Genomic DNA, 24,294 nt, shown 5'->3' on the forward strand with positions numbered 1-24,294 from the left:
AGCCGAATCTGCCGGCCGGCAGATTCGTTTCAAGTGCATTTTGATCACTGCGATATATCCTATCACAGTGATCAAAATAAAAAAAATACTGAATGACCCCCCCCCTTTGTCACCCCCATAGGTAGGGACAATAATAAAATAAATATATATATTTTTTTTCTTCTACTAAGGTTGGGGTAAGAACTAGGGTTAGGGTTAGGAATAGGGTTTCCGTATGTGCACACGTATTCTGGTCCTCTGCGGATTTTTCCGCTGCGGATTTGATAAATTCGCAGTGCTAAACCGCTGCGGATTTATGGCAGATTTACCGCGGTTTTTCTGCGCATTTCGCTGCGGTTTTACAACTGCGATTTTCTATTGGAGCAGTTGTAAAACCGCTGCGGAATCCGCAGAAAGAACCGACATGCTGCGGAATGTAAACCGCTGCGTTTCTGTGCAGTTTTTCTGCAGCATGTGTACAGCGATTTTTGTTTCCCATAGGTTTACATTGAACTGTAAACTCATGGGAAACTGCTGCGGATCCGCAGCGTTTTCCGCAGCGTGTGCACATACCTTTAGAAATAGGCCATGTGCACACGGTGCGGATTTGGCTGCAGATCTGCAGCGGATTGGCCGCTGCGGATTCGCTGCAGTGTTCCATCAGGTTTACAGTACCATATAAACCTATGGAAAACCAAATCCGCTGTGCCCATGGTGCGGAAAATACCACGCGGAAACGCTGTGTTGTATTTTCCGCAGCATGTCAATTCTTTGTGCGGATTCCGCAGCGTTTTACACCTGTTCCTCAATAGGAATCCGCAGGTGAAATCCGCACAAAAAACACACTGGAAATCCGCAGGTAAAACGCAGTGCCTTTTACCCGCAGATTTTTCAAAAATGATGCTGAAAAATCTCACACGAATCCGTAACGTGGGCACATAGCCTTATGGTTAGGGTTGGAATTAGGGTTGTGGTTAGGGTTGTGATTAGGGTTAGGGGTGTGTTGGGATTAGGGTTGTGGGGGGGTTAGTGTTGGAGGTAGAATTGAGGGGTTCCCACTGTTTAGGCACATCAGGGGTCTCCAAACGCAACATGGCGCCACCATTGATTCCAGCCAAACTTGTATTCAAAAAGTCAAATGTTGCTCCCTCACTTCCGAGCCCCGACGTGTGCCCAAACAGTGGTTTATCCCCACATATGGGGTACCAGCATACTCAGGACAAACTGCGCAACAATTACTGGGGTCCAATTTCTCCTGTTACCCTTGTGAAAATAAAAAAAAACTGCTTGCTAAAACATCATTTTTGAGGAAAGAAAAATGATTTTTTATTTTCACGGCTCTGCGTTGTAAACGTCTGTGAAGCACTTGGGGGTTCAAAGTGCTCACCACATATCTAGATAAGTTCCTTAGGGGGTCTAGTTTCTAAAATGGGGTCACTTGTGGGGGGGTTTCTACTGTTTAGCCACATCAGGGGCTCTGCAAACGCAACGTAACGCCCTCAGAGCATTCCATCAAAGTCTGCATTTCAAAACGTCACTACTTCACTTCCAAGCCCCGGCATGTGCCCAATAAGTAGTTTACCCCCACATATGGGGTATCACCGTACTCAGGAGAAACTGGACAACAACTTTTGGGGTCAAATTTCTCCTGTTACCCTTGGGAAAATAAAAAATTGCAGGCTAAAAGATCATTTTTGAGAAAATAATTTTTTCTTCATTTTCATGGCTCTGCGTTATAAACTTCTGTGAAGCACTTGGGGGGTTTAAAGTGCTCAATATGCATCTAGATAAGTTACTTGGGGGGGTCTAGTTTCCAAAATGGGGTCACTTGTGGGGAAGCTCCAATGTTTAGGCACACAGGGGCTCTCCAAACGCGACATGGTGTCCGCTAACAATTGGAGCTAATTTTCCATTCAAAAAGTCAAATGGCGCGCCTTCCCTTCCGAGCCCTGCCGTGTGCCCAGACAGTGGTTTACCCCCACATCTGAGGTATCGGTGTACTCAGGAGAAATTGCCCAACAAATTTTAGGATCCATTTTATCCTGTTGCCCATGTGAAAATGAAAAAAATGAGGCTAAAAGAATTTTTTTGTGAAAAAAAAAGTACTTTTTCATTTTTACGGATCAATTTGTGAAGGAAGCACCTGGGGGTTCAAAGTGCTCACTATGCATCTAGATACGTTCCTTGGGGGGGTCTAGTTTTCAAAATGGGGTCACTTGTTGGGGGAGCTCCAATTTTTAGGCACACGGGGCCTCTCCAAACGTGACATGGTGTCCGCTAAAGAATGCAGCCAATTTTTCATTCAAAAAGTCAAATGGCGCTCCTTCCCTTCCAAGCCCTGCCGTGCGCCCAAACAGTGGTTTACCCCCACATATGAGGTATCAGCCTACTCCGGACAAATTGTACAACAACTTTCGTGGTTCAGTTTCTTTTTTCACCATTGTGAAATAAAAAAAAATTGTTGCTAAAAGATAATTTTTGTGACTAAAAAGTTAAATGTTCATTTTTTCCTTCCATGTTGCTTCTGCTGCTGTGAAGCACCTGAAGGGTTAATAAACTTCTTGAATGTGGTTTTGTGCATCTTGAGGGGTGCAGTTTTTAGAATGGTGTCACTTTTGGGTATTTTCAGCCATATAGACCCCTCAATCTGACTTCAAATGTGAGGTGATCCCTAAAAAAAATGGTTTTGTAAATTTCGTTGTAAAAATGAGAAATCGCTGGTCAAATTTTAACCCTTATAACTTCCTAGCAAAAAAAAAATTTTGTTTCCAAAATTGTGCTGATGTAAAGTAAACATGTGGGAAATGTTATTTATTAACTATTTTGTGTCACATAACTCTCTGGTTTAACAGAATAAAAATTTAAATTGTGAAAATTGCGAAATTTTCAAAATTTTCGCCAAATTTCCGTTTTTATCACAAATAAACGCAAAATTTATTGACCTAAATTTACCACTAACATGAAGCCCAATATGTCACGAAAAAACAATCTCAGAACCGCTAGGATCCGTTGAAGCGTTCCTGAGTTATTACCTCATAAAGGGACACTGGTCAGAATTGCAAAAAACGGCCAGGTCATTAAGGTCAAAATAGGCTGGGTCATGATGGGGTTAAGGGATCTCTTCACCTCCGTCCTAATAACTGATCTTAATTCCATGGCAAAGTCAGGAGACTCTTCACAGCCCATCTTTTTGATACAGAAGCGACAGTCCCTTCTGCAAAGAGCTAGGCAAACCTTCTTTGCAAACTGCACATTCTTTATGCTTAACCTTTGCCACTTGCTTTGAAGGACTTTCCTAACAAGTAAAACAACAAGAAAAAGGCCCATTGTAAAAGTGGACTTTCATGAAGGTCACTCAGCAGCTAGTAAGGGTACTAGATTAGGATGTAGAATCATCACCCCAGTGATTTCCTCTAGAGGCTATGGATCCATCCCGATCTGCTTTAATGGTGCTGTTTCTTTTGTTCGTTGGCCTTAGGGACTCTTCTGGTGCCATGTTTACCAGCAGTGATATTGCCACTGCTACAGCCATGCAGTCACTGCTTCTGCTGCTCATCCATTAAACTGGAGGAAGTACCTGAGCCAATCCCGCTCTTTCAGCAGTCTCAACAGGATTTTGAAATGCAGGACTAGCTCAACACATTGCTTCCCTCCAATTAGGCATCTCCTCCGCTCCCCAGAAGTGAATTAAAACTTTCAGATCAAAAGTAATTGGTAAGCTATTCAGAGCAACCCCTGTACGTATGCACAGACCCAGGACGACGCAGCGGCTGGCAGACGCAAAGAGTTCCTGATGGATTGGACCTGCTGAAGCACGTCTAGGATCTCTGCTCTGGCACAGAAGGCACACTGCCGTCATCCCAGGCATCCGGTCCAAGCCTGGGTAAGGAAAACTTCTCTCTTCTAGCTTTGTTAGTTACCGGACACTCTGTTTTTCTGTTCTTGAAGGGGATCCTACATCCAACTAATGCAGGAAGAGGTTAAGCCCTTTCATTCTGCAGATTTCCTCTCTAGTGGTGAAATGAAAACATTTTATTGCCAGAAATACACTTTCCACTAATTGAATGTTTGGGATATTGCTTGGCTTACAGAAAGATGTTAGTGATGAGCAAATATACTCATTGCTCGGGTTTTCCCGAGCACGCTCGGGTGGTCTCCGAGCATTTGAGACTGCTCGAAGATTTAGTTTTTGTTGACACAGTTGCATGATTTACGGCTGCTAGCCAGCTTGATTACATGTGGGGATTCCCTAGCAACCAGGTAACCTCCACATGTATGCAGGCTGGGTAGTAGCTGTAAATCATTCGGCTGCGGCGATGAAAACAATCTCCGAACACTAACAAATACTCGGAGACCACCCGAGCAACGAGTATACTCGCTCATCACTAATGTTAATCTTGTACAGGGTCAGAATGGCCCACATGGACAGGTAAATTCCCCGATGGGCTCCAGTGAAGGAGTTGGTCCTACAACGGTAGCTGGCACAATACACTTGATGTACTATGTACAGAAAGGCAGCATTGCATCATTCAACAAACTGCTCAGTTTATTATATGGTAAACTGGTTAGTACAGGCCCACAGAGTCAATGTTAGTGTAGGGCCCCATGGTATTCCAGTTTGACAGTGGTCCAATACAAAACTCAAAAACCAAATTACACTTGACACTTGCAACAATCACAAGTACTTCATATTCTGCAAGTAGATATCCGAACCCATGATGTGAAAAGCTCAAACCCATGCACACTGACATGTAAAGTATGCAAAAAGTCTCAACATCTTCAGTGGTTAGAATGAACACTAAATGTGTATTGAATACATACAAAAGCTAGACCTCTACGCGTGGGGAGGTAACATTAGAACACCAGGAAGTAAAGTAAAAGTGGTCTCGGTACGTTTAACGGATCCATAGTTCTAGAATGATAAGCAAAAAGAAAGGGGGGGGGGGGAATCATTCACAAAAACATACATTGCCACTGGAAACTTAGTAAATGCAGATCAGATTGTCCAAGTGATGTGTTGTCGATAGAGATATCACTTTCAAAAGTTGCAACCTTTTTGCCAAAATTATTAGCAGAACAGCAGCTTTATAGATCGTAACAGCCCTAAGGATGCCTTCACACTGTTGACTCTGTCGGGACTTACGTCCAAACATGCATTCTGATGCGCATTATTTTTGGGCATGTACGCTTACTAGAGGCAGACAGACTGTATCTGGGTGTTAGTCTCCAGTAGGCATACACACCCAAAAATGATGCACAACGTTCGCTGTTGGCACCATTATAGTCTATGGCTCCAACTGCTCATATGCCCGAATCCAGTTTTCCTGTGGGGTTCAGACACAAGCCCTGACTGAGTCACTGAACAGGTGCCTACGAGTAATTAATGTGAGCATCCTTCTATAACTGAGGATTAGTTCTCTTATAATCCCCATTTATAATATTCTCTAGACACACCTAACATTCCCCTGAATCACAAAGTGACCAGAGTGAAGAAATCCAAGTCACTGTTCTTACAAGAGTATAGTTGTACTTACTTAGGGATATCTTGATATCTCTGGGATTGTATGAAACACGCAGGGCCCCAACAGCTGCAAGCAATCCAAAGACAAGACCTGCAGCAAGTGATACAATACTGCCTGCAAGATAAAGCAATAATGTAATTGAGCAAAGAAATTCCTTTCTGGAGGTTCACTTTTTTTGTTTAAAAGAAATACACCACTGCAATGGGAGATATTTATCAAGCCAAATCAAATTCTACTGCAAAAAAACAAAAAGAACCACTTTGTAACTTGTACCATACTTAAAGTGTAACATTTTTTCTAAAACTTATGTCTGACCAAGGTACATGGTCCAGTGGAAACATAAGTGGTTTATGCTATACAGTGCGCCAAAACAGACAATGCAAGGCTGGAATCACATTGCTATGCAATAAAACAGTGCCATGTAATGTTTTATTGAATAGCACTTGGCAGTGTTATATGGTAGAGTGGCGCCAGCTTAATTGGCAGTGTGAACTTTAATGCAGATTTTATATTTTAAGATTGCCTAGTCAATGGGCTGACTCATCAGCATTTTGTCCATCAATGTTGATGCAAAGTCTGCTGGAATAAGATGAAAATGTATTAACCCCTTTACCCCAAAGCCTGTTTTCACCTTCCTGACCCGGTCAATTTTTACAATTCTGACCACTGTCACTTTGAAGCGTTCCAGAGTTATGACCGCAGAATGGATCCCACCGATTGAAACTTTTTTTGTGACATATTGTACTTTATGAGTGGTAAAATTTCTTTGATATGACTGTTTATTTGCGAAAAAAACAATTTTTTTTTACTTTTGCAAAGGTAACAGGAGAAAATGGAGCACAACTCGCTCTGCAAATTCTGAGCATGCCGATACCCCATATGTGGGGAAATACTACAGTTTGGGCGCATGACAGGGAAGGAAGGAATTTGACTTTTTGAATGAAAAATTTGCTGGGATAATTAACGGATGCTATGTCGCGTTTGGAGAGCCCCCGATGTGCCTAAAACCTGGATACCCCCCCGCAAATGACTTTTCATTTTGGAAGCTAGACCCCTTTGGGAACTTATCTAGATGTGTATAAGCACCTTGATCCCCCAGGTGCTTCAAAGAAATTTATCACATTTTTCCCACAAAAATCTTTTACTACAAATTTTGTATTTTCACAAGAGCAACAAGAGAAAACGGACCCCAAAGTTTGTTGTGCAATTCCTCCTGAGTTCACAGAAACCCAATATGTGGTCAAAAACTACCACACTTTTGAAGCACAGTGCAAAGTAGCGCCATATTATGCCAGAACAGCAGAACCCCCATTAGTGACCCCATTTTACCAATTAAAGCTCTCAATGAATTCATCTAGGGGTGCAGTGATTGATACCACAGATGTGTCACACCTAAACCATTGGTCAGTGAAGAAAATATAATTTACATTTCGACCACCAAGATTGTGTGTTAGCCCCAAGTTTTACATTTTCATACTGGGAAATGGGTAAAAATGGCATCAAAATTTGTCCCACAATTTCTGCTTAATGTAGAAATACCCCATATGTGGCTATACAGTACTACTTAGCCATATTGAGAGGGAGGGGACAGAGTGCCATTTGCCTAGACTAGTTTGCGGATTCCATAAAAAGAGCCCCTAAGTGCTAGAAAAGCAGAATTCCTCAAGTGACCTCATTTTGGAAATTTATCTACAGATGTAGTGACGATTTTGACTCCATGGGTATTTTCCAGAAATGAGCAGCAGTGGATGTTGTCGAGTGAAAATTGCAAACTGCTGTTGTAGTGACCAGTAAGCTGTAATGACCAGTAGGTTGCAGTCACAAGTACGTTATGCCCAGCTCGTGCTTCTGGAGACACGCACCTGTAAATTAGGTGGGCTCTCATCACTACAGAAATGCCAAACATGTGGGCACTAAGTGTGGTTTAGGCACACTGGGGCTCAGCAGGGAGGGGGCATTTGGAAGCAGAGAATATGCTAATTTATTTTGGAGAGCGAGGAGCCATTTAGCTTTTCCACAGCCTTTGTTCTACCAGTAACGAGAAAGCCCCCTATATTTTCGTTATGATAACAGACCCGAGTGGGGACTTGCTCTTTTTGTGGATTGAGTTGAAGCTTTTATTGGGAACATTTTACATAATGTTTGGGTTAACATTTATCTGGCGCTCTATGCTGAGCACGCACTTTGGGGTTTTCATCTAAATCTGATTAACGTGACTGATGAAACCACCGAGAGATCCACTCACTATAATGAGGTTCTGGACTCCATCTGGCCTCAGCTCAGTGGTGTCCTTTTTAGAAGTGCACAAAACTGTGGCCGACAGCAATTTTATACATTCCTAAAAAGACGGACACCGCCGGATCACAGGTCCTATGGTGTCTACAGTGCCTCCATCTGCCTCATTATAAGGAATCTTCCGCTGGGGGTTCGGTTTGATTCACATATTTCAGAGATTTACACGGAAATCTCGGTGTAAGCGCTCAGCACAGGATAAATGTGCGTGGAGCCTTACTGCGATCTTTGGGAGGCAGAGTGAAAAAAAAAAAAAAAAAACAAACAAAAAAAAACCCACACGCATGTGAAGAATTGGATTTATTTTTTACGCCGCTCCTCGTGCGGTACAAGTGATAAGGTGACTATTCTTCGCGTCGGCGCGATACCAAATTTATATCGGGTTTTTATTTTTGGCAGCTGTCACACTAAAAGATGCTTTTTTATTGTAAAAACTGGTTTTTGCATCACCATATTTTGAGAGCTATAATTTTTTTTATATTTCGGCAGACAGTCATGCGAGGGCTAATTTTTTTGCGGGACGAGCTGACGTTTTTATTGGTACCATTTTCGGGCTTTCTATTCTGATTTTTGGGAGACAATGAACAAAAACCAGCAAATTTTTTTTTTTTTTTTTTTTTTTTTTAATATCTATATACCGTTCTGCATGTGATAAAATTGGCTAGGCAGCTTTATTCTTTGGGTCAGTAAGATTACAGCGATAGCCCATTTATATCTTTATGTTTTGGTGCTTTTACACAAAAACTTTTGTAGAAAAACTTTTTTGCATCGCTTTATTGTGAGAGCTATAACTATTTCTGCTGAGCAGTTTGGCAGCTTGTTTTTTGTGGGAAAAGATGCCGTATCAGCGGTACAATTTTTATTTACATTCGTCTTTTTGATCGCGTTCTATTACACTTTGTTCGACGGTATGATAAAGCATTGTTTTTTGCCTTTTTTTACGGTGTTCACTGAAGGGGTTAACTAATGGGACGATTTTATAGAGCAGGTCGTTACGGACGCGGCGATACGAAATGTGTGTATTTTATTGTTTATTTACATAAATTTATTGGAATAATATTTCTTTTAAAAAAATATATATATTTTTACTTTACATTGTCCCATCCTGCGACATCACTGTACAGTGTCAGATCGAAGATCTGATTCTCTGCAATGCTTCTGCACGGCAGAGTATCACATCAGGAGCTGACAGGCAGGGAAGGAGGCATGTCGGCGCTTGCTCTCAGCAGGCGCTCCCAAGCCACCTTCCCTGCAGGACCCACGCGGGCATCTTGCAGCCGGGTGTCTCCATGGAGACCATCAGGACAACATGATCGCATCACTTTGTCCTGATGGAAGCACGCAGGGAATTCATTCCCTGGGACAATGGTCCTCTATGCCGCTGTCAGCAGTGACAGCGGCATCAGAGGGGTTAAAAGCCCGCAATTGGTGCTAGCGCTGATTGTGGGCATTGCTGTAGGGTGTCCGCTCTCACACAGAGCTGACACCCGCATGCAATCACTGTATGTATGTATGTATGTATGTCGCAATGAATCTGGCGCATGTTTAAGCTGCTGTCTGCAGAGATCCATTCTCGTTGAGTACATTTTTTTGCAATAATTATTTACACTCAGGATACAGCAAACCCATGTAGTACACATGGGGGCAACACAGGTGCAAAACACTGATAAGACAACCATTTACATCCTACCAATTCATGGAGGGGGCGATTGCACAAAAGAGGCTTGTGTAGGGTGCTGGTCACATACAGGTAATGAACAGTGTCTGGTTTACAGCCTATCAGTGACGCCCATACTATTAGATCAGACGAGCTGCCCAGCACCATCTAAATGCATCCCATGTCTACAGACACCCCATTTCAAAGACCAAAAACACTGAGCTTGGCTGCACCCTGAAAAATAAAGTGCAGAAAATATACATAGAAATATGTGAGGTGCTTAGCTGCCCAAGTCTCCGAATGAATGCACTCAGGATGCAGCAAACCCATGTATAAAGATGGCGTCAACACAGGGCAGGTAAGCACTGCTACCCCTTTTTTGCTGTATTAATTCTTGAATTTTTGGAGGATTTTTAGTCCTCTATTTGTTGCTTTGCTATTAAGTTATTATTTAGGACTCTTAGCGCCATCCAGTATACAAAAAGTTGGCAGGGCTGGCATAAAAGCTGCAAGTCAAAATATTTGTGTAACTGCGTGTTGTGCAAAAATGTTATGCCAGTTAACCCCTTACCGACCTCCTACTTTGATACGGGCTCACTGCCGGAGCCCACATCAAAGCCAGGACATGTCAGCTGTTTTGCACAGCTGACATGTGCCCGCAATAGCGACGGGTGGAATCGCGATTCACCCGCCGCTATTAACTAGTTAAATGCCGCTGTCAAATGCCGACAGCGGCATTTAGCCGGCACTTCCGGCTATCGGGCCGGAAATGCGCGTATCGCCGACCCCCGTCACATTGTCCATGTCAGTGATGCACCGGTATAGTAACCAGAGACCTCCTTGAGACCTCTATGGCTACCAATGCCAGCTTGCTGTGAGCGCCACCCTGTGGTTCGGTGCTCATAGCAAGCCTGCAATTCAGCTACATAGGAGCGATCTTATGATCGCTGCTATGTAGCAGAAATGATCAGGCTATGCCAGCTTCTAGCCTCCCATGGAGGGTATTGAAGCATGGCAAAAGTAAAAAAAACAAAAAAACAAAAAAAAACAAGACAACAACAAAAAAACCCATATAAAATGTTTAAATCACCCCCTTTAAAATAAAAATAAAACCTACACATATTTGGTATCGCCGCGTTCAGAATCGCCCGCTCTATCAATAAAAAAAAGCATTAACCTGATCGCTACACAACGTAGCGAGAGAAAAAAAAAAAAAAAAAAAAAACGAAACGCCAGAATTATGTTTTTTGGTCACAGCAACATTAAAATGCAATAACGGGCAATCAAAAGAACTCATCTGCATCAAAATGGTATCTATAAAAACATCAGCTCGGCACGCAAAAAATAAGCCCTCACCCAAACCCAGATCACGAAAAATGGAGACGCTACGGGTATTGGAAAATTGCGCAATTTTTTTTTTCTATAGCAAAGTTTGGAATTTTTTTGTACCACTTAGATAAAACATAGCCTAGACATGTTTGGTGTCTATGAACTCGTAATAACCTGGAGAATCATTAGCAAAAAAGCCAAACAAAAAACAAGTGTGGGATTGCACTTTTTTTGCAATCTCACCGCACTTGGAATTGTTTTCCTGTCTCTAAAACCAATGATGTCGTTCAAAATTGCAAAAAACAAGCCCTCACATGGCCATATTGACGGAAAAATAAAAAAAGTTATGGCTCTGGGAAGGAGGGGAGCGAAAACCCAGAACGAAAAAACGGAAAAGTGCAAGGTCTTGAAGGGGTTAAAGTGGCAAACTGTTGGCCCCAAGTTTGAAATAGCCAGTATTGATAAATCTGCAACAATAAGTTGCAAATACCCAAATCACAAATACAGGCCGTTATATTTAGGTTATATAAACCATAGAGCCCATACTGTATGGTCTTAGGTACACAGTATAATATATGTACTTTAACCTGTGAACTCTGTAGAAACTAGATAAGACAGTGAGACTGAATAAACTCAATTACCCTTACTTTCCAGTGAATGATTTAGCTACCAAAATACATTATAAAAAGCGAAAAACAAAAAAAAAAAAACAAAAGAGGGTGCGACCGTGACATGCCGTGTTGAAGGAGAGCTACCAAAGCCAGCTACTTCAGATGAAGGGTATTGAAGCTCAGGGACCCTCTATCTCCCTGTGCAGCAATACACGCCACCGGCGAGTCATAGGCCTGCAGCGGACATTGGCGTGCTAGCATTAGCGCTGCATGACATTACAGGTCTTCATAGCAGGCACGCTGCTGTGTCGGCTACAGAAGAGGACACCGTATGTCAAGGGAGCAAAGAGACCACAATGGGTTTTTCTAATGCAGAGGGGAACATATATATACCAGGATTGAGACATTTTACCATGAAGGGACCCAAGATGGGAGACATATACCAGTAATGAGGACATTACTATATAACTGTCTAAGGGTCACTTCCGTCTTTCTGTCTGTCTGTCACAGATATTCATTGGTCGCGGCCTCTGTCATGAAATCCAAGTCGCTGATTGGTCTCGCCAGCTACCCGTCATGGCTGCCGCGACCAATCAGCAACGGCCACAGTCCGATTAGTCCCTCCCTACTCCCCTGCAGTCGGTGCCCGCTCCATACTCCCCGCAGTCACCGCTCACACAGGGTTAATGCCAGCGGTAACGGATCGCGTTATGCCACGGGTAACTCACTCCGTTACCGCCGCTATTAACCCTGTGTGACCAAGTTTTTACTATTGATGCTGCCTATGCAGCGTCAATAGTAAAAACATCTAATGTTAAAAATAATAAAAAAAACCAAAACAACAAATCATTATATACTCACCTTTCGCGACGCTCCAGGGACCTCCGGCAGCTTCCGGTGCCAATGATGGTATGGGAGAAGGACCTGCCATGACGTTACGGTCTTGTGACCGAACTACAAGGGGCCCTCGGAAGGGGAGTATATGTTTATTTTTTAACCTGTGACATACGTGGGCTGTGCAATATACTACGTGGGCTGTGCAATATACTAGAATACCCGATGCGTTAGAATCGGGCCACCATCTAGTTACTATATAATGGGGGGATGGGCGGCAACACACAAGTCCTTAGGGTATGTGCACACGTTGCAGATTTCCTGCAGATTCGCAGCGTTTTTTTCCATGTAGAAATGCTGCAGATCCGCAAGCGATTTACAATACAATGTAAATCAATGGCAAGAAAAAAAGTAAATGCTGTGCTAATGGTGTGGAAAAATCCGCATGGAAAAAGCAGATAAAAAAAAAAAAAAGGAGCATGTCAATTCTTTTTGCAGATCTACTGCATTTCTGCACCCATTCCATAATAGAAATCCCCAGAGGTAAATAAAAAAAAGGAAGAAATCTGCAAAAAATTAGCAACGTGTGCACATACGAAAAAAAAAGGAGGAGATTCTGACCTGTGTTTTCTGCCAAGAAATGCAGAATCTGCACAGAAAATTCCAGTCAGATCCGTAACATGAGCATATAGCCTTCTAGGATTTAGAACGCCACAAAGGCCCATACATCTGAACAACATGAAGGGGGAGGGAATCAGGTACAAATACTGAATTGGGGGCCCATAGGACTCTAGTTACGTCATTGTACCTCATTCAGGGAAAGTAAATCAAACAAGTTACAGACACCCAAGGTCACGCTGACTTCTCTTATGCACTACATCATGACACTGGTCATGTTCATTATGAAGTGAGAACCATCAACCTCTTCCTCCAGTAATGATCATCCCGACCATTTTAAGGATCAAGCTGCCAGCGTTGACAGTGACAGGTCCAATGATCAAAGATAGTACTGCTGTATTTTAGAGAAAACATGATGGCCCTGATTTATCAAAGTGTTTGCCAGATTTCTAGTGTAAAGACACTGATAAAAGTCTGTCTTGAAAGTTTTGCAGAACTTGAGATTGTGGAAGAGATAAATGAAACTCTGCATTTTTACATCAGTTTCATCCAGCGCCTCCAAAAATCGCAGGACTAGTCAAATTCATGATGAACTGCGGCTTGCCTTATGCCAGACATCTTACTCCATTCCGGCTTTTCAGATGTGCAGCATGCATTGTGAACTTGTGCCCTATTAGATCATATTGGCCAGAGTGCTGTCTGACTTTTACATGGACAGCAAACTTCTATAGAAAACATTAGTCTGAACGATCCATTAGAGTAATAGACGTGGCTTTGCAGCCATGCAGATTTATTTCCTTGATTTTGAAATGAAACAACGAATACCGCTTCTGGCCTTACCTTTACACTGGGCAATGATATAATACAAATATTGCAAATCATTCAGGTGATAATCACAACCAGTACAACGCCCCTGTATGTACAGGTAGAATTAGCCATCAGGCCATGGCCATGATGTAGGTGTGATGTGGCTGATGCCAGGGTTTTCAAACTGCCTATTAAACAATTATTCCATTTTGCAGGGGAACGGATACATTACCGGAGACTGTCACATGTGGCCCCATCCTTATACTAGGCAATATGGAGAAATACTCTAGGCTGGAGACACTGGTGTATAGTACCCGATATGAGATCATTGGGTGTGATGTGCTGTTAACACTCGGCTCCAGCTTTGCTGAGAATGTGAGACGAATGTCAGTGCCCCAATCCTCGGGCATGAGAGAATCGCAGCACGCTGTTGAGGAGACGGAGAAATTACTTTTTCCATCTACTGTTCCCGGTGTCCGCACTGCACTTGGGCGATGTTTCACTCGCACCCATAGACTGTGTGTGATACAAGTCTCGGATGCAATCGCAGAATACTGCAATTGTTTTTTCATGCCAAATTGGCATGAGAAAATAATTGCAGATGTGAGCTGCACCATAGGTTAACAATCGGATGGGTACAATTCGATTTTTTGGCGAATTGCACCACAAGTGGGAGCGAGCCCTAGCAATTGTTCAGGTGATTATCACTGCATGTAACAGCCCCTTAATGCATAGAAAGCTTTAGGCCATGTTCACACGAGTATTTGGTCAGTATTATACCTCAGTATGTGGAAGCCAAAAACAGGGACACTATAATAGAAACAAGTTACCACTTCTGCATTTTGCCAGCTCCTGGCTTTGGCTTACAAATACTGATGTAAAAAATGCATGTAATACTTAACGTGTGCATGTGGCCTTACAGTAACAAACATGAATACCCATTTATATGGTCCTTACCTTTACGGGAAAATCCTGCAAAGCCTCCAGCAACCAACATGAATGCATATCCAAAGCCAAACCAGTCTATAGCCATGATTCTGGTAAGATAAAAAGACATGAGCACTCCACAAGTATTTCGAGTCAGGAGAAGACACAATTAGTCAGCTCATACAGAATAATAACTGCAGGATATAAATCTAATTAAAGAGAAATGGCAGTTTGGGAAATCTGATATAGAAAAGTCCTTTTCCTGTCATACAATGGCATTGGTTGTATTTTCTATGAAAGTTTGCACCAAGTTAAAGGGAACCTGTCACCTCCAAAATCAACGATTAGCTAAGCCCACCAGCATCAGGGGCTAATCTACAGCATTCTAGAATGCTGTAGATCAGTGTTCCCCAACTCCGGTCCTCAAGAGCCACCAACAGGTCATGTTTTCAGGATTTCCTTAGTATGGCACAGGTGATTATTGCCTGTGAAGGTCATGCAATTATCACCTGTGCAATACTAAGGAAATCCTGAAATCATGACCTGTTGGTGGCTCTTGAGGACAGACTTGGGGAACACTGCTGTAGATAATTCCCCGATGTAACATGAAAGATAGGAAAAAGAGGTTAGATTATACTCACCCAGGGGCGGTCCTGCTGCGGTCCGTTCCGATGGGCGTCACGGTCAGGGGCCTCCCATCTTCTTACGATGACGTCCTCTTCTTGTCTTCAAACCGCAGCTCCGGCATAATTTGTCTGCCCTGTTGAGGGTAGAGAAAAGTAGTGCAGTGCGCAGGCGCCGGGCCTCTCTGACCTTTCCCGGCGCCTGCGCACTGCAGTTCTTTGCTCTGCCCTCAACAGGGCAAATCAGTATGCCTGCGCTGGAGCCGCTGCAAGAAGAGGACTTGATCGAATGAAGATAGGAGGCGCTGAACCTGGATTGCGATGCCATCGGACCGGACCGGGACCGCCCCTGGGTGAGTATAATATAACCTTTATTTCTCATCTTTCAGGTTACATCGGGGCTTATCTACAGCATTACAGAATGCTGCAGATAAGCCCCTGATGCCGGTGGGCTTAGCTCAGATACGATTTTTGGTGTGTCAGAGTCCCTTTAAAAAGAAAGTAATGAATCTGGGCCTTTGGCACATTTAAAGGGAATCTGTCACCCCTTGAGATGTAGGTGACCTATGAATATGTGCATACAGGTGATAGAAATATTAAACTAGTCCTACCTGTATGCCTTATATTAGTGGTCTTGTTGAGAAATTTAGACTCTTTATATTAATAATTTCTTCCAGGCTCCAGGGTGTGCGGTGCATGGAAGAAATCCCTGCCTCTTCTCTTCATTATAATACTACCCCCTTACCATGAAGACACAAAAGAGAATAGTAAAACCAAAAACACTCAGTTTGAAAAAATGTTGCAGTAATCCGCAAGTGCTAGTAAAAGATGTAAAAAACAGGGTATTTGGTTGATACGTTTTTTGCAAAAAATGTATACTAAGCTGCTCTACCAATCTTCACGGTATACCCTTAGTATACATTTTTTGCAAAAAACGTATCAACCAAATACCCTGTTTTTTACATCTTTTACTAGCACTTGCGGATTACTGCAACATTTTTTCAAACTGAGTGTTTTTGGTTTTACTATTCTCTTTTGTGTCTTCAGGTTTCTTGGTGGTGTGTGAACATGATCATACAGACTTGTTCACTGTGCAAGTAGCCCATGTGTTCCTGTTTCCATAATTGTTCTCTTGTGTCTACAAGACTGGGGAGTTCCACCACTCCTCTTGGGCTATCTGCACAAAAGCTGTTCTACCCTGTATGCACACATGGATTTTTCCTCTCTGAACCCTGTTCACACAGGTTATATACAGATGATCAGGTTTTTAAATACATCAGATAGGGATTGCATACATTAGTTAGGACTGCTCTGATAAGGGTATACCGTGAAGATTGGTAGAGCAGCTTAGTATACATTTTTTGCAAAAAACGTATCAACCAAATACCCTGTTTTTTACATCTTTTACTAGCACTTGCGGATTACTGCAACATTTTTTCAAACTGAGTGTTTTTGGTTTTACTATTCTCTTTTGTGTCTTCAGGTTTCTTGGTGGTGTGTGAACATGATCATACAGACTTGTTCACTGTGCAAGTAGCCCATGTGTTCCTGTTTCCATAATTGTTCTCTTGTGTCTACAAGACTGGGGAGTTCCACCACTCCTCTTGGGCTATCTGCACAAAAGCTGTTCTACCCTGTATGCACACATGGATTTTTCCTCTCTGAACCCTGTTCACACAGGTTATATACAGATGATCAGGTTTTTAAATACATCAGATAGGGATTGCATACATTAGTTAGGACTGCTCTGATAAGGGTATACCGTGAAGATTGGTAGAGCAGCTTAGTATACATTTTTTGCAAAAAACGTATCAACCAAATACCCTGTTTTTTACATCTTTTACTAGCACTTGCGGATTACTGCAACATTTTTTCAAACTGAGTGTTTTTGGTTTTACTATTCTCTTTTGTGTCTTCAGGTTTCTTGGTGGTGTGTGAACATGATCATACAGACTTGTTCACTGTGCAAGTAGCCCATGTGTTCCTGTTTCCATAATTGTTCTCTTGTGTCTACAAGACTGGGGAGTTCCACCACTCCTCTTGGGCTATCTGCACAAAAGCTGTTCTACCCTGTATGCACACATGGATTTTTCCTCTCTGAACCCTGTTCACACAGGTTATATACAGATGATCAGGTTTTTAAATACATCAGATAGGGATTGCATACATTAGTTAGGACTGCTCTGATAAGGGTATACCGTGAAGATTGGTAGAGCAGCTTAGTATACATTTTTTGCAAAAAACGTATCAACCAAATACCCTGTTTTTTACATCTTTTACTAGCACTTGCGGATTACTGCAACATTTTTTCAAACTGAGTGTTTTTGGTTTTACTATTCTCTTTTGTGTCTTCAGGTTTCTTGGTGGTGTGTGAACATGATCATACAGACTTGTTCACTGTGCAAGTAGCCCATGTGTTCCTGTTTCCATAATTGTTCTCTTGTGTCTACAAGACTGGGGAGTTCCACCACTCCTCTTGGGCTATCTGCACAAAAGCTGTTCTACCCTGTATGCACACATGGATTTTTCCTCTCTGAACCCTGTTCACACAGGTTATATACAGATGATCAGGTTTTTAAATACATCAGATAGGGATTGCATACATTAGTTAGGACTGCTCTGATAAGGGTATACCGTGAAGATTGGTAGAGCAGCTTAGTATACATTTTTTGCAAAAAACGTATCAACCAAATACCCTGTTTTTTACATCTTTTACTAGCACTTGCGGATTACTGCAACATTTTTTCAAACTGAGTGTTTTTGGTTTTACTATTCTCTTTTGTGTCTTCAGGTTTCTTGGTGGTGTGTGAACATGATCATACAGACTTGTTCACTGTGCAAGTAGCCCATGTGTTCCTGTTTCCATAATTGTTCTCTTGTGTCTACAAGACTGGGGAGTTCCACCACTCCTCTTGGGCTATCTGCACAAAAGCTGTTCTACCCTGTATGCACACATGGATTTTTCCTCTCTGAACCCTGTTCACACAGGTTATATACAGATGATCAGGTTTTTAAATACATCAGATAGGGATTGCATACATTAGTTAGGACTGCTCTGATAAGGGTATACCGTGAAGATTGGTAGAGCAGCTTAGTATACATTTTTTGCAAAAAACGTATCAACCAAATACCCTGTTTTTTACATCTTTTACTAGCACTTGCGGATTACTGCAACATTTTTTCAAACTGAGTGTTTTTGGTTTTACTATTCTCTTTTGTGTCTTCAGGTTTCTTGGTGGTGTGTGAACATGATCATACAGACTTGTTCACTGTGCAAGTAGCCCATGTGTTCCTGTTTCCATAATTGTTCTCTTGTGTCTACAAGACTGGGGAGTTCCACCACTCCTCTTGGGCTATCTGCACAAAAGCTGTTCTACCCTGTATGCACACATGGATTTTTCCTCTCTGAACCCTGTTCACACAGGTTATATACAGATGATCAGGTTTTTAAATACATCAGATAGGGATTGCATACATTAGTTAGGACTGCTCTGATAAGGGTATACCGTGAAGATTGGTAGAGCAGCTTAGTATACATTTTTTGCAAAAAACGTATCAACCAAATACCCTGTTTTTTACATCTTTTACTAGCACTTGCGGATTACTGCAACATTTTTTCAAACTGAGTGTTTTTGGTTTTACCATTCTCTTTTGTGTCTTCAGGTTTCTTGGTGGTGTGTGAACATGATCATACAGACTTGTTCACTGTGCAAGTAGCCCATGTGTTCCTGTTTCCATAATTGTTCTCTTGTGTCTACAAGACTGGGGAGTTCCACCACTCCTCTTGGGCTATCTGCACAAAAGCTGTTCTACCCTGTATGCACACATGGATTTTTCCTCTCTGAACCCTGTTCACACAGGTTATATACAGATGATCAGGTTTTTAAATACATCAGATAGGGATTGCATACATTAGTTAGGACTGCTCTGATAAGGGTATACCGTGAAGATTGGTAGAGCAGCTTAGTATACATTTTTTGCAAAAAACGTATCAACCAAATACCCTGTTTTTTACATCTTTTACTAGCACTTGCGGATTACTGCAACATTTTTTCAAACTGAGTGTTTTTGGTTTTACTATTCTCTTTTGTGTCTTCAGGTTTCTTGGTGGTGTGTGAACATGATCATACAGACTTGTTCACTGTGCAAGTAGCCCATGTGTTCCTGTTTCCATAATTGTTCTCTTGTGTCTACAAGACTGGGGAGTTCCACCACTCCTCTTGGGCTATCTGCACAAAAGCTGTTCTACCCTGTATGCACACATGGATTTTTCCTCTCTGAACCCTGTTCACACAGGTTATATACAGATGATCAGGTTTTTAAATACATCAGATAGGGATTGCATACATTAGTTAGGACTGCTCTGATAAGGGTATACCGTGAAGATTGGTAGAGCAGCTTAGTATACATTTTTTGCAAAAAACGTATCAACCAAATACCCTGTTTTTTACATCTTTTACTAGCACTTGCGGATTACTGCAACATTTTTTCAAACTGAGTGTTTTTGGTTTTACTATTCTCTTTTGTGTCTTCAGGTTTCTTGGTGGTGTGTGAACATGATCATACAGACTTGTTCACTGTGCAAGTAGCCCATGTGTTCCTGTTTCCATAATTGTTCTCTTGTGTCTACAAGACTGGGGAGTTCCACCACTCCTCTTGGGCTATCTGCACAAAAGCTGTTCTACCCTGTATGCACACATGGATTTTTCCTCTCTGAACCCTGTTCACACAGGTTATATACAGATGATCAGGTTTTTAAATACATCAGATAGGGATTGCATACATTAGTTAGGACTGCTCTGATAAGGGTATACCGTGAAGATTGGTAGAGCAGCTTAGTATACATTTTTTGCAAAAAACGTATCAACCAAATACCCTGTTTTTTACATCTTTTACTAGCACTTGCGGATTACTGCAACATTTTTTCAAACTGAGTGTTTTTGGTTTTACTATTCTCTTTTGTGTCTTCAGGTTTCTTGGTGGTGTGTGAACATGATCATACAGACTTGTTCACTGTGCAAGTAGCCCATGTGTTCCTGTTTCCATAATTGTTCTCTTGTGTCTACAAGACTGGGGAGTTCCACCACTCCTCTTGGGCTATCTGCACAAAAGCTGTTCTACCCTGTATGCACACATGGATTTTTCCTCTCTGAACCCTGTTCACACAGGTTATATACAGATGATCAGGTTTTTAAATACATCAGATAGGGATTGCATACATTAGTTAGGACTGCTCTGATAAGGGTATACCGTGAAGATTGGTAGAGCAGCTTAGTATACATTTTTTGCAAAAAACGTATCAACCAAATACCCTGTTTTTTACATCTTTTACTAGCACTTGCGGATTACTGCAACATTTTTTCAAACTGAGTGTTTTTGGTTTTACTATTCTCTTTTGTGTCTTCAGGTTTCTTGGTGGTGTGTGAACATGATCATACAGACTTGTTCACTGTGCAAGTAGCCCATGTGTTCCTGTTTCCATAATTGTTCTCTTGTGTCTACAAGACTGGGGAGTTCCACCACTCCTCTTGGGCTATCTGCACAAAAGCTGTTCTACCCTGTATGCACACATGGATTTTTCCTCTCTGAACCCTGTTCACACAGGTTATATACAGATGATCAGGTTTTTAAATACATCAGATAGGGATTGCATACATTAGTTAGGACTGCTCTGATAAGGGTATACCGTGAAGATTGGTAGAGCAGCTTAGTATACATTTTTTGCAAAAAACGTATCAACCAAATACCCTGTTTTTTACATCTTTTACTAGCACTTGCGGATTACTGCAACATTTTTTCAAACTGAGTGTTTTTGGTTTTACTATTCTCTTTTGTGTCTTCAGGTTTCTTGGTGGTGTGTGAACATGATCATACAGACTTGTTCACTGTGCAAGTAGCCCATGTGTTCCTGTTTCCATAATTGTTCTCTTGTGTCTACAAGACTGGGGAGTTCCACCACTCCTCTTGGGCTATCTGCACAAAAGCTGTTCTACCCTGTATGCACACATGGATTTTTCCTCTCTGAACCCTGTTCACACAGGTTATATACAGATGATCAGGTTTTTAAATACATCAGATAGGGATTGCATACATTAGTTAGGACTGCTCTGATAAGGGTATACCGTGAAGATTGGTAGAGCAGCTTAGTATACATTTTTTGCAAAAAACGTATCAACCAAATACCCTGTTTTTTACATCTTTTACTAGCACTTGCGGATTACTGCAACATTTTTTCAAACTGAGTGTTTTTGGTTTTACTATTCTCTTTTGTGTCTTCAGGTTTCTTGGTGGTGTGTGAACATGATCATACAGACTTGTTCACTGTGCAAGTAGCCCATGTGTTCCTGTTTCCATAATTGTTCTCTTGTGTCTACAAGACTGGGGAGTTCCACCACTCCTCTTGGGCTATCTGCACAAAAGCTGTTCTACCCTGTATGCACACATGGATTTTTCCTCTCTGAACCCTGTTCACACAGGTTATATACAGATGATCAGGTTTTTAAATACATCAGATAGGGATTGCATACATTAGTTAGGACTGCTCTGATAAGGGTATACCGTGAAGATTGGTAGAGCAGCTTAGTATACATTTTTTGCAAAAAACGTATCAACCAAATACCCTGTTTTTTACATCTTTTACTAGCACTTGCGGATTACTGCAACATTTTTTCAAACTGAGTGTTTTTGGTTTTACTATTCTCTTTTGTGTCTTCAGGTTTCTTGGTGGTGTGTGAACATGATCATACAGACTTGTTCACTGTGCAAGTAGCCCATGTGTTCCTGTTTCCATAATTGTTCTCTTGTGTCTACAAGACTGGGGAGTTCCACCACTCCTCTTGGGCTATCTGCACAAAAGCTGTTCTACCCTGTATGCACACATGGATTTTTCCTCTCTGAACCCTGTTCACACAGGTTATATACAGATGATCAGGTTTTTAAATACATCAGATAGGGATTGCATACATTAGTTAGGACTGCTCTGATAAGGGTATACCGTGAAGATTGGTAGAGCAGCTTAGTATACATTTTTTGCAAAAAACGTATCAACCAAATACCCTGTTTTTTACATCTTTTACTAGCACTTGCGGATTACTGCAACATTTTTTCAAACTGAGTGTTTTTGGTTTTACTATTCTCTTTTGTGTCTTCAGGTTTCTTGGTGGTGTGTGAACATGATCATACAGACTTGTTCACTGTGCAAGTAGCCCATGTGTTCCTGTTTCCATAATTGTTCTCTTGTGTCTACAAGACTGGGGAGTTCCACCACTCCTCTTGGGCTATCTGCACAAAAGCTGTTCTACCCTGTATGCACACATGGATTTTTCCTCTCTGAACCCTGTTCACACAGGTTATATACAGATGATCAGGTTTTTAAATACATCAGATAGGGATTGCATACATTAGTTAGGACTGCTCTGATAAGGGTATACCGTGAAGATTGGTAGAGCAGCTTAGTATACATTTTTTGCAAAAAACGTATCAACCAAATACCCTGTTTTTTACATCTTTTACTAGCACTTGCGGATTACTGCAACATTTTTTCAAACTGAGTGTTTTTGGTTTTACTATTCTCTTTTGTGTCTTCAGGTTTCTTGGTGGTGTGTGAACATGATCATACAGACTTGTTCACTGTGCAAGTAGCCCATGTGTTCCTGTTTCCATAATTGTTCTCTTGTGTCTACAAGACTGGGGAGTTCCACCACTCCTCTTGGGCTATCTGCACAAAAGCTGTTCTACCCTGTATGCACACATGGATTTTTCCTCTCTGAACCCTGTTCACACAGGTTATATACAGATGATCAGGTTTTTAAATACATCAGATAGGGATTGCATACATTAGTTAGGACTGCTCTGATAAGGGTATACCGTGAAGATTGGTAGAGCAGCTTAGTATACATTTTTTGCAAAAAACGTATCAACCAAATACCCTGTTTTTTACATCTTTTACTAGCACTTGCGGATTACTGCAACATTTTTTCAAACTGAGTGTTTTTGGTTTTACTATTCTCTTTTGTGTCTTCAGGTTTCTTGGTGGTGTGTGAACATGATCATACAGACTTGTTCACTGTGCAAGTAGCCCATGTGTTCCTGTTTCCATAATTGTTCTCTTGTGTCTACAAGACTGGGGAGTTCCACCACTCCTCTTGGGCTATCTGCACAAAAGCTGTTCTACCCTGTATGCACACATGGATTTTTCCTCTCTGAACCCTGTTCACACAGGTTATATACAGATGATCAGGTTTTTAAATACATCAGATAGGGATTGCATACATTAGTTAGGACTGCTCTGATAAGGGTATACCGTGAAGATTGGTAGAGCAGCTTAGTATACATTTTTTGCAAAAAACGTATCAACCAAATACCCTGTTTTTTACATCTTTTACTAGCACTTGCGGATTACTGCAACATTTTTTCAAACTGAGTGTTTTTGGTTTTACTATTCTCTTTTGTGTCTTCAGGTTTCTTGGTGGTGTGTGAACATGATCATACAGACTTGTTCACTGTGCAAGTAGCCCATGTGTTCCTGTTTCCATAATTGTTCTCTTGTGTCTACAAGACTGGGGAGTTCCACCACTCCTCTTGGGCTATCTGCACAAAAGCTGTTCTACCCTGTATGCACACATGGATTTTTCCTCTCTGAACCCTGTTCACACAGGTTATATACAGATGATCAGGTTTTTAAATACATCAGATAGGGATTGCATACATTAGTTAGGACTGCTCTGATAAGGGTATACCGTGAAGATTGGTAGAGCAGCTTAGTATACATTTTTTGCAAAAAACGTATCAACCAAATACCCTGTTTTTTACATCTTTTACTAGCACTTGCGGATTACTGCAACATTTTTTCAAACTGAGTGTTTTTGGTTTTACTATTCTCTTTTGTGTCTTCAGGTTTCTTGGTGGTGTGTGAACATGATCATACAGACTTGTTCACTGTGCAAGTAGCCCATGTGTTCCTGTTTCCATAATTGTTCTCTTGTGTCTACAAGACTGGGGAGTTCCACCACTCCTCTTGGGCTATCTGCACAAAAGCTGTTCTACCCTGTATGCACACATGGATTTTTCCTCTCTGAACCCTGTTCACACAGGTT

At 41.6% G+C, this 24,294-nt stretch overlaps 1 protein-coding gene across 2 annotated transcripts in view; it reads right to left on the reverse strand.

Annotated features, from left to right (window-relative positions):
• The window catches only part of TMEM14A (transmembrane protein 14A), a 45,078-nt gene that overhangs the window by 14,666 nt on the left and 6,118 nt on the right, over positions 1 to 24,294 (reverse strand). For both annotated transcript variants that reach the window (XM_069726812.1, XM_069726813.1), the window contains exons 2-3: positions 14,607 to 14,686; positions 5,514 to 5,615 (exon numbers count right to left, since the gene is read on the reverse strand). In XM_069726812.1, the coding sequence (XP_069582913.1) occupies positions 5,514 to 5,615; positions 14,607 to 14,682 (178 nt within the window). In that variant the 5' untranslated portion in view covers positions 14,683 to 14,686. The remainder of the gene's footprint in view (positions 1 to 5,513; positions 5,616 to 14,606; positions 14,687 to 24,294) is intronic.

Source organism: Ranitomeya imitator, chromosome 5 (genome assembly GCF_032444005.1).
Source record: "Ranitomeya imitator isolate aRanImi1 chromosome 5, aRanImi1.pri, whole genome shotgun sequence".
NCBI lineage: Eukaryota > Metazoa > Chordata > Amphibia > Anura > Dendrobatidae > Ranitomeya > Ranitomeya imitator.